General features: G+C 38.1%; 1 protein-coding gene across 1 annotated transcript in view; it reads left to right on the top strand.

The window, feature by feature from the left end:
* Window positions 1-12,225, top strand: part of LOC150079216 (solute carrier family 25 member 36-like) — a 98,562-nt gene that overhangs the window by 51,770 nt on the left and 34,567 nt on the right. The window contains exon 4 of the mRNA XM_090384123.1: window positions 11,597-11,697. Coding sequence (XP_090240249.1) covers window positions 11,597-11,697 — 101 coding nt within the window. The remainder of the gene's footprint in view (window positions 1-11,596; window positions 11,698-12,225) is intronic.

The following is a 12,225-nucleotide window of genomic DNA, read 5'->3' as shown; positions in this document are numbered from 1 at the left end:
TTATCTGTTATAGTACTAAATATAATATCGGGCGAGTCCCAGATACCATAAATTCACCCGTGGTTGTGTTTTGTGGTATATTTTTGCAACTCACTGTGTTTGTTGATAACTGCAAACTGATGTGTCAGATTTTTACCAGTGGCATAAAAGTTCGGTTTTCTCTTGTGTGGTCAAAAAAAAAAATTTGTCACTGTTAATTGTTAATCACTTTGCCATTACCGTCGAATACAGTGTGCTGCAACCATTTGTGGTGAAACATGGCCATAACGTGTGGAGGCAAAGCCAACTCTGTTAGCAAAAATGGAGCATGCCTGATTTTGACAAATAAGACAGCTCCAATCAGAGTGGTGGTGTTGGGCAGGGGGGGGTAGAATCGTGTACTGTTTAGAAATTCTTGAACAATGAATGCAAACAGAAACAAGTGTAAAGTGCTAGGTATCCTCTTATGTTGTTCATAAAAGTAGACACATCACTTTTTCATTGCTGTCATGAGCTGTTCACAAGTTTAAAATAGATGTGATAGTGTAAATTTTTCAAAGTGACTAGTTTTGGATTCACTCTGTGTGAATAAGCTGATATTATGCTACTGCTTACTGAGTGCATAACGAGAAACCTTGTTGACAGACAACCAACCTATCTCCCACATTCTCCATTTACTGAGCAAATAGTGGGAAAGAAGTTTACACCTTAGTTTATTGGAAATTGAGCAGAAAAGCCTGGTGACAGCTAAAATCTTTGAGGATTGTTTTTTAAATTGCCTTTCCGTTGAAACAAAAAAGATATTGCCTGAAGAAGAACATAGCATTCAAAATCTTGCTCATTCTTGATAATGCACCCAGTCATCCTGCACATTTGTCTGATCTGCACTTCCAGCAGATACAAGTTCATTAATTCAGCTGATGTACGAAGGTGTTACAGCTTCCTTTAAACTTTATTACCTAAGATCTTTTTTTACAATTGGTAGAAGCTACTGATGGAATAGGCAGTCTTTCAATTTGAGAATATTGGCGGAATTATAACATTCTTGATGCTGTAAAAAACATATTGAGTTCGTGTAGGGTGAAGTTAAGAACTCAACAATGAATGCAGTGTGGAAAAAGCTGTGGCCACAAAGCTGCACTAAAGAAGCCACGGTGGAAATGCCAGAGGTAGTTGAGATTGTGAGAATTGGCAAAATGATTAGCGGAAAGGGATTTGAAGAACTGGAACTAGCAGTTATCACAGACTTCCTTGAATCTCATGGAGAACAATTATCAGTGGACAATATTTTTTTTCGCTGTGTGAAGAAGAAGATGACAAAAATGATGAAATTGAAGAAGATGCACACAAAAATTTGACCGCAAAGAGACTAGCTGAGTTTTTAAAACTTCCAAATCAGCTTAGCCAAGAAGCTCTGGATATGGATCCTAATTTGGAGAGGAGTTTAAATTTTTAACTTTATCATTAGCTTTAGTTCCTTATGAAGAAATTTATAGAGAAAAACAGCATGCTTCCACGGCAGTGCGTAGCACACTCTTCTTGATTAGACCGGGGTTCGAGCCCATGACCACCAAATACGGAGGATGCAGAAAGGTCAGGGAATGACCACCACATATCGCCGAAGCAATATGGCCTTAGTTGCTAATGCTCCTAAAAACCAAATAACAACAACATCGAGAGCATGCTTCCAAGCAAACAATTTTAACAAATATTTTTCAAACAGTGCCAATACTATTGCAAGTTTATCACAAGAAAACAGCAACGAACACACAATGAATTTAGATTAAAAATCTAGAGGTAAGTATTATATTTTATGGACATGTTTGTAATTTTTTTCTTTTTTCTTACCGCATGAAGACAAATTTTTTTTTTTTTTTTTTGTGTGTGTGTGTGTGTGTGTACAGGTACGGAACCCTCATTATGTCATATAAACTACATTTCATATTGCATTGATTTGGACTGCGCAGCATTTTCTCGGATTGTAATCTCCATGCAAATAAAGGGATGACTATACTTTGATTTCAGGAGAGATTTTGATTCTGTTGCACGTGGAAGACTGCTTTACAAATTGGAGCAGTATGGCATTAAGGGCAAGTTGCTACAATGGATAAAAAAGGATGGATGAGTGGGAGAAGACAGAGTGGTAATAAATGGACACTGCTCTTCGTGGACTAATGTTATTAGTGGAGTTCCTCAGGGTTTAGTGCTGGGCCCATTGTTGCTTTGTGTATTTATCAATGATATTGATTAAGGTGTATCAGGCTTCATGTCCAAGATTGCAGATGATACAAAGGTTGGCAGGGTTGCTGATGATAGTAAAGACAGCATGCTACTGCAACAGGATCTAGAAAAGTTAGGCAGATGGGCTGAGAAGTGGCAACTGAGGTTTAACGTTGACAAATGCCAAGTACTGCATATGGGTAGCAGTAATCCATGAGAAACGTACCAACTGTGTAGTACTATGCTCAGGGAAATGGAGAATGAAAAAGACCTGGGAGTAATTGTGCAGTCATATGAAATTCTCTGAGCAATGCAGATAGGCTGCCAGAGCAGGTAATGGAGTCTTGTTGATGATATATAGGAATTTTGCTATCAGAGACAAGGAGGTGATTATCCCCCTGTATAATCAGAAAGGGCAATGGTCAGACCACACCTTGATTACTGTGTACAGGTCCGGAGGCCTCATTTAGGAAGGATCTAGAGTTTCTAGAAAGAGTATAGATAAGGACAACAAGATTGGAACAAAGTTCCAATCTTGTTAAGCCTCTCTTACCAAGAGAGGCTTAAATTCTGTAAGTTGTAGCATCTGGATACTAGGCACTTGCGAGGAGATCTGATTGCGGTGTATAAGGGCTTGAATGGTTTGAGCAGGCTCAATGCTGATGGATACTTCCATTTGCTCAGATTAAGAACCCGAGGGGGCATAGATTCAAATTGAGGAAAGACAGTTGTTATTATTATTATTAGCCATATAGTGCAAGGAAGCCACCCAAAAAAAGAAAAGAAAAAAAAAAAAAAAAAAAAATTCTGAATTACCGTGCGAGAGAGAGAAAGAAAACAAGAGTCAGAAGTAAAAGGGAATTACCAAGAAAGAGAAAGATAATATCCAGCTCAGGACCCTGGTTGTGCCAAGCCCATACTCACCAGATGCGAACCCCTGGAGAATTTGCAGAATAGATGTGCAGAAGTTTGCCTTTAGTCAGCAGGTAGTTGAGTGATGGTGCAGACTGCCACCTGTTGTTGTGGAAGTTGATAGCTTAAATAAATTTAAGACTGAACTGGACAAACATTTAGAGCAACCGGATGAGTTGAAATGGGAAGGGTTTTTTGTTTTGTTTTTTTGGACGATACTCTATAAACTTGCTTTCTTGCATCATATGTCTGAACTAATGCTAATGCTTGCTCTAACATGATTTTGTAATAACTGAGAGTAAAGTGGAGCCAACCGGGCTAGCCGGGTGGGTAAAATGCCTGTCTGGCAACTCAAAGGTCATGGGTTCGATTCCCGCCTCGGGCTTGGATCAAAGTACTGAAAAAACCTTGGGAGGTGCATTATGGCCACAGAAGCCTATGTGCCAACAACTACCAAAAAAGTAAAGTGGAGAACATATTGTGGAAGTTAAACATAAGAAAGGCACCTGGGATTGATGGGATCTATCCAGTTATATTAAAGAAGGCAGCAAAGGAAGTAAGCAAACCCTCAGCCATAATTATGTGAGGATTGTTGGACTCATGGGAGGTCTCCACAGAAGGGAGATGTGCAAATGATCTCCAGTTCACAAAGGGTGACACGAGTAATTTCAGACCTGTTGGTCTAACCTCTGTTCCATGGAAAATAATGGAGTCACTGGTTAAAGAAGCATTGTGGGATCATGTTGACAAGACTGCAGTAATAATTCAGTCACAGCATGGGTTTGTTAAGGGGCAGCCTTCCCTGACCAATTTGATTAGACACTATGATGTGGTCACAAAGGAACCGGATGCAAAAAATAATTTTGATATCATATACTTGGATTTGAGGAAAGCTTTGACACTATTGCACATGGAAGACTATTGTACAAATTGGAGCAGTTTGGCGTTAAGGGTAAGTTGCTATAATGGATAAAAGGATGGTTGAGTGGGAGAAGACAGAGGGTAATTAATAGCTAATTTTATTAGTGGAGTCCCCAGGGTTTGATTTTGGGTCCATTGTTGTTTTCTGTATTTGTCAATGATATTGATGAAGGTATATTAGGTTTAATGACGAAGTTTGCAGATGATATAAAGGTTGGCAGGGTTGTTAATGACAGCATGCTACTGCAACAGAATCTAGAAAAGTTGGGGAGATCAGCTAAATGTGGCAACTGAAGTTTAACATCGACAAATACAAAGTACTGCATATGGGTAACAGTAACCCCAGAGAAATGTACCAACTGTGTTGTGTTACACTAGAGGTAGTGAAGAATGAAAGAGACCTGGGGGTAATTGTTCAGTCAGATAAGAAGTTTTCTGAGCAGTGCAGAAAAGCTGCCAGAGCAGGTCATGTCAATGATATACAAGAATTTTGCTAGCAGGGATGAGGTGATTATCCCTTTGTATAAGGCAATTTCTGCATACAGGTCTAAATGCCTAATTTTAGGAAGGACGTAGAGGTGCTAGAAAGAGTACAGAGAAGGACAACAAGACCGGTGAGGGGAACAAAGGGGTGCTCTTACAAAGAAAGGTTTTAATTCTGCAAATTGCAATGTATGTAGACTAAGCACCTGCAAGGTGGTCTGATTGAGGTGTATAAGGCCTTGAATGGATTGAGCAAGCTCAACGGGATTCTTCCTCTCGATCAGATTACAAACCTGAGGGGTCAGAAACTGAAATTGAGAAAAGACAGTTGTTGAATAGATGTGCAGAAATTTGCCTTTAGCCAGTGGGTAGTTGATTGCTGGAACAAACTTCCATCTGTCGTTTTGGAAGTTGATAACATAAATAAATTCAAGGAAGAAGTGGATTAATTTTTGGAGCAAATGGATGGGTGAAATGGGAAGGTTTTTTTTTTTGCTGATGCTGTATAAGCTTGCTTTCTGCATCATATGCCTCTACTAATGCTAAAAATGTTATTCGAGATGGTTTCTTTAAACGTGAGCATATGGTTGATTTTTTTTGATATGGAAAAATTGTATGACTCGACTTGGAGAATTGGAATCCTGAAAGATATCCACAATCTTGGTCTTAGGGCCACATAGTCCTTTTTATTAAAAATGTTTTACTGAATTGACCTTTCAAAGTTCGTGCGCGGTCCGTTCTCTCTTGACCTTTTTTGCCAAGAGGATGGACTGCCCCAATCATCAGTTCTTAAGTGTTACGTTTTTTGCTATCAAAGTTAATTATATTACTGAACTCCAACTGTAAAAAGTGCCCTCTTTGTTGATGGCTTTACTATCTTTTTACAGTCATGCAACATGAGGATTATCGAAAGACAATTGCACCATGCTGTTAACAATGTTAACTCTTGGGCAATCAGTAATGGTTTGGGGTTCTCAACTCAAAGACCAACTGCATACATCTTTTTTGCAAAGAGAACCTTCACCCTGAACCAGAAATCAATCTCGGACAAAACATCATTCTGGTATCAAACAAAACAAAATTCTTGGGGCTGATTTTCGATGGCGAGTTGACTTTTTTTTACCTCATATCTGTCAACTGAGGACAAAATGCACAAGGGCACTGAACCTGTTGCATGCAGTCTCATCCAGTAACTGGGGAGCAGATTACTGCACATAATTCAACTCTACAGTGAACTTGTCCGATCTAAATTAGATTCTGGGTTGCATCTGTTAGAAATAGCGTATTTCGGTGGCTAGACCCAGTTCACCATCAAATCGTCTGCATTGCTACTGGAGCATTCCGAACCTCTCCTGTCTAGAGTTTATACATCGACGCTAAACACACCGTACTTTACACTTGCGGAGATGGGGGGAACCCCTGATGCCATTAGACCCTAAACACACAGATATCAAAGCAACTGAATCATCACTGTCACTCTGACGAAAGCAGTTGTCTCTAAAATATGCTTTTAAACTGAAATCCTTGCCAGACAACCCTACATGGACATCTGTTTTCGAGCCACAATGGGAAAATTTCTATAGCACCCGTTGGACTGCCTACCATCCCTTTGGTATTTGTGTCCAGGAGCTGCTCAGAAAGCTTCAAATCACGGTAGACATTGTTGCCCAGTCACCAAGGCAACACTTATCACCATGGCATGCTCATTTTCCACCATGCAATTTCTCCCTTAACAACCGGAGAAAGGCAAGCACTTCGCCATTTGTCTACCTACAACTCTATGCTGTGCATTGATCTGCTTTGATTTCCTGCCCATCTTTACTGATGGCTCAAAATCAGAGTCATCTGTGGGATCCGCTGCTGTTATATGTGGTCTTACAATTGCTGCTGCTGCTGTTATATGTGGTCTTACAATTGCCGCTGCCGCCGCCGCCGCTGTTATATGTGCTTCCTTGCACCATATTAGCCATATGGTGCAAGGAAGCCTGAGGCTTATGTTGCACCAGCCAAAAGAAAAATTTTTCTCTGAATTATCCAGAGAGAGAGAGAGTGTAGAAGGGAATCGCCAAGGAAAAGGAGGAGGATGATATCCAGCTCAGGACCCTGGGTGTGCCAAGCCCATACTCACCAGATGTGAGTACTTGGGGTTAAATATTTGATAAATCATTGATAGGACACCATGGGATTTTCTGGCTGCATGTTTACACTGTTCAGAAAACTTCGTATCTGCCCATATCATAACTCCCAGATTCCTTTCTTCCTCTACTGTTTTTAATTTAACTCCGCCAAGCATATAATTTATTTTTGAGTTGCTTTTCCCCAAATGTAAGACCTTGCATTTTGCTGTATTAAAACATAGCTGCCACTTTTCTGACCATTCCTGAAGCCTGTTCAAGTCATCCTGAATGTGCGCTGCATGGCACTGATCATAAACGACTCCTTAACAATTTATGTTGTCTGCAAATTTTGACATCATGCCTTCTATCCCTTCATCTATGTAATTTATGAAAATGAGAAACAACAGTGGGCAAAGAACTGATCCGTGAGGGACTCCATTCCTACAGTACACCAATCTGAAGAATATCCATTAATATCAATCCTCTTCCTTCTACCCTGCAGCCATCTTAGAATATTACCAGAAATCCCAACCTGTTAAAGCTTATACAGTAACCCTCATGAACGACTGAGTCAAGTGCTTTGCTAAAATCAAAATAAACTGTCAATATTGTTTCCTACATCCAGCTCATGAGTAACTGTGTCCAAATAGCCTATTAAGTTAGTTAAAAATGATTTTTCCCTTAAAGCCATATTGTGTGTCCTTTAGAATGCTATATCTATCTAAATGTCCCTAGATTGCACTCTTAATCATTGCCTCTAAGATTTTCCCTGCCACTGAATTCAGACTAGCTGGTCTGTAGTACCAGTTTTACTCTTGGAACCACATTTATGTATTGGCGATATGTTGGCACTTCTCCAATCCGAAGGAATCTCCCTCGAGTCCAGAGATGCCCTCATAATTAACCGCAATGGTTCTCAATACACTTCCTGGTGACCTCTCTCAAAACTAGTATGTATGTATGTACCATTCTGGGAGCCTTACTTGCCTGTATGCTCAACAGTTTTTCTAATAAACAATCAGTAATTACAAAATCACTAATTCTATATGGCTCAACTTCTCTTGCACAGCCTCTTCTCATTATGAAGGGTCTTTCATCAGTAAAGACAAATACAAAGTAGCTATTCAGTTCATTTGCAACCTGAATTAGGTTATCTAAGAATTTCCCACACTCAGTACACAAGGGTCTGATCTGATTAGCTTTCTTCTTCATTGTATTCACACGCATGAAAAACTCCTTGTCCCCATTCTTTGCTCTCTTACCCAATGCTTTTTCATGTGCAGCCTTGCCCTCGCTAACCTTATTTGTGGCTATTACTGATAAACTTTTGCCTATACACTGATCAACTATACACTTCAGTACTTTTCATTGCTATGTAACTATCCCGTGCTATCTTTTTCTGCCATCCATTTTGGCATCCTGAAATATTTTCTTAATGCTTTGTGACTTTTGCTTTAAAAGTAATAATAGTAATAGAGGCATGTGATGCAAGAAAGCAAGCTTATGTAGCATCAGCCAAAAAAAAAATTCACACTACCATTCCCTCTAAAGTTTGTCCAGTTCCTCCTTGAATTTATTTAAGCTGTCAACTTCCACAACGACAGATGGAAGTTTGTTCCAGCAATTAACCACCCGTTGGCTAAAGGCAAATTTCTGCACATCTATTCTAAAACTGTCTTTCCTCAATTTGAATTTATGCCCCCTTAGGTTCGTAATCTGAGCAAGTGGAAAAACCTATCAGAATTCAGCGCGCTCAACCCATTCAAGGCCTTATACACCTCAATCAGATCATCGCGCAGGTGCCTAGTCTCCAGCCACTGCAATTTGCAGAACTTAAGCCTCTCTTGGTAAGAGGATCCCTTCATTCTCCTCGCCAATCTTGTTGGCCTGACCACTACCTTATACAAAGGGATAATCACCTCCCTTTCCCTGCTAGCAAAATTCCTGTATATCATTGACAAAACCCCATGACCTGCCCTTGGTAGCATGTCTGCATTGCTCAGAAAACTTCATATCTGACTGCATAATTACTCCCAGGTCTTTTTCATTTTCTACCACCATAAGTGTAGTACCACACAGTTGGTACGTTCCTCTGGGGGGGTTACTCTACCCATATGCGGTAATTTGCATTTGTTAATGTTAAACTTCAGTTGCCACTCAAAGTATTTCATAATTCAAATGTATTCACCCTACTTCTGCAATGTGCTCAATTCATAGATGCCATATAGTGCTTTAAACTGCCCAAGTCCCCTCTTCTGAAGTTAAAACCTGTGCTTTTACCTTTAACTGCTGCAGCATCTCTCTTCATCTTCCAACTGACGATTGCATGATCACTTCCTGACAATGGTTTCTATACTTTTAGCCCTGTGATGTCATCTGATTTGTTAGTAATGATGAGTGCTTTTTCTGACATGCTGGTACAAATAATAACCATTTGGTTTATTGAAAAAAAGTTTTTTCCCATGGTGAGTTTGCTTCCTGTTTATTCCAGTCAATCTGGGGCAGATTAAAGTCAGTCACACAAACATGCAGACTGAATGGGCAGGCAAGAGTGAATGTCCATTCAGTCTGCATGTAAGGACTCTTGTCATATTCTTCAGTCTTCTGGTCTGTAGATTAATCCCACTTTCATTATGTAACTTCAGACTCAGCAAAAGCTCATTTTGCACTTGGCTGCTTTTGATAAAAAGCATGATCCCTCCATCCGTTTATCTTTCTTAAATGCATTATACATATCATAGTGGAACTCGTCATCCCCAATTTCCTTGTTGCACAGTGTTTCTGTTAGCCCTAATATGTCAGCATTAGTTGTCCTAACCATAAGTTCAAATTCAGCCATTTTATTGACAACACTCCTGAAATTACTGTAGACAGTTAAGACTAAGTATTCTTTTATAGTTTTCTACCCTGACACATGCCTTGAAGTTATTTAGATTTGTATCCTAAGCTTTATCTTCCCCTTCATTTAAAAGGCCACTACCCTCAGAACATCTTTTCAATATTGGTTATTATAGCAACAAACAAGAATTATTTTGACCCTTATTATCAGATAAATGTGGATCTAAATTATCCTTCTAAAACTAGCAGTTTCCCTGAACCCGTAAAATATCCTCAGTGATACTGACAAAAATCCACACACCACCTTTATTCAAATGAATACAATCTCTACAAAACGGATTCCTTCTACCTACAAACGCAGGCCACTGTGATATAAAAAGAAAAAAAAAAAAAAATCGTCTTCTATCTTGTCTGTGTGGAATATCAGCATAGTCAGAAGGTCAGGTCTTATGTGTTTAATATTGTTAGTCCTCACATGAATAATAATGCTCTTTATACCTCCCTTAAAATCTGACCATCTATTAGTAATATAATCAGTTGTTGCTCCTGGCAAACACTCTGGTTCTGGACCACCTTCAGAACACCTTCAACCTTACTCCCATTCTCATTATACCTTTGCTTCCTGAACTCATACCACACAGATTCTTTGCTGGCAGATGTAACTTCAGACTCATCAAAAGCTGTTTTTGTGCTCAGGCTTGCTTTTGATAAGAAGCATGACCCCTCCACCCCTTCTATCTTTCTTAAATACGTTATACATACTGCAGTGGAACCCTCCATCCCCAATTTTTGGTAGAACCACGTTTCTTTTAGCCCTATTATGTCAGCATTAGTTGTCCTAACCAGGAGTTCAAATTCAGCCATTTTACTGGCAACACATTTTATTGAGAACATCTTCAAAATTAGCCCAAATACAAGAAAGAGGACAAAACCTAAAAATAAACAAGATTAGACCTTGGCACCTTTTTAATTGAAGCATTCTGTGCGTGTATTTTATGGAAATGCTAAATGAAAAAATGGATTAAAAGCCAGTTTGAATTTGATTGAACAAAATTATTCAGGACCACCTCTGAGTGAGTACTCACTCAAATAAGAATAACAAATACTAACAATTGTTTGTAATGTCTGTAGTGAGAGAATAATTGTTACTAACCGAGATTTTGACAAAGTAAATCTGCTAACTTTTAATAATTTGAATTATTTAAGTATAATCAAATGATTTGCCATAATTGAATGAATCGTTAACCCCATGAGTGGTACTAATAATTTGAGTGATATGAGTATAGTTTATTAAAATATATTATATATTTAAATGAGTCTTAACTTTTCAATTATGCCCATCACTGGTGATCATCTATTTCAGTTTGCAATTTTCATACTGCCATCTCTTAAACCTGTGTCTACTATTAGTTGGAAACACAAATAGGAGATGGTAGCACATACTGGAAATATTTGAGGCATTTTGTGCATTAAAGACATTATTTGAAACAGCTTTAAAAACTTAGATGTATGTATGTACTCCTGTGAGTCCACCTGTGAAAAACGTTGATTTATGTGTGTACTCAGGAAAGGGTAAAAGATATGTTTAAAACAGATAAGTTACAGTAAAGAAATCTACATACTCTACTTCTTCCACATCATTGGATCAGCATTATAGTAATTCTTATTCATGTTTTGAATCTAAATTTAAGAACTGACATTTTGTAAGAATTGTATAGGTAATTTTACAAATTATACAGACAAAATTATACAGACAATTTTGTCTGTATAATTAAGTTTTATGTATTTTTATTTTATTGAATAAAATAATTCTAAAGGAAATATAAAATAAATAGTGTACAAAAAAAATACCAAAAATTTTGGTACTTTTACTTTGAAACCTTCACATAAGTATTAATAGATAAATGGTCCAGTAATCTGTAACATCTGATAATCCAACATTATTATGGTTTCTCAGATGCCAGGTTATTGGATTTCTGCTGTACTGTTATTACAAATTGTTTTGATACAGTAAAGAAAGATTTAGTGTTCTATGATAATCAGAAAATGTTTCTTAAATTGTTTCTTTAGGATGGTTGTTTTAAACTGAAAGCTGTGAAGTGCAACTTGCTTATTTTCCTCTCTAGGGCCATCTACTTCTGTACTTATTCCCAGACCAAAAATTTTTGCAATGCAAAGCTAACTCCAGATACTCCTTTAGTTCATATTTGTTCAGCAGCATGTGCTGGTAAGCAGTTTCACCTAAAAAAGCTTTATTGTGTGTGTGTGTGTGTGTGTGTGTGTGTGTGTGTGTGTGTGTGTGTGTGTGTGTGTGTGCGTGCACGCGCGCAATGTTATCTTTGGATTGAATACTTCAACTAAGAGCAGTTTACCCGTGTAAAATTTGAACAGTGTTTATTGTTAATAGTCTGACTCATATGTTTTGCAGATGTTTTTATTTCTCCTGTTTCTTCAGAGATTACAAAATTAAATATAAGATAGTTTACATATTTAATTTTATTTTTAATCTGAACAATACCTTCAGTTAAGCTTGTTTCTTAATCAGAGGTAATACTAAGGTAAACCACTAAATTTTAATCTTTGGTGTTGTGCCCTTGCAAAAAACGCCAAAAGACTAAACTAAGAAATTATTTCTTGTATGTGGTTAACTATATATGCATTATTCAGGACCAGTTGTGATATTTACTTGAGTGGCTACAATTGAGTGAGTAGGAAAAAAAAATAGATTTTCAGCATCAGGCTCTAGATGGTATTA

The sequence above is a fragment of the Mastigoproctus giganteus genome, chromosome 10, assembly GCF_048544385.1.
Source record: "Mastigoproctus giganteus isolate SK-2022 chromosome 10, ASM4854438v1, whole genome shotgun sequence".
NCBI classification, from domain to species: domain Eukaryota; kingdom Metazoa; phylum Arthropoda; class Arachnida; order Uropygi; family Thelyphonidae; genus Mastigoproctus; species Mastigoproctus giganteus.
The sequence above is the reverse complement of the archived record's forward strand: the minus strand, read 5'-3'. Positions and strand labels throughout refer to the sequence as shown.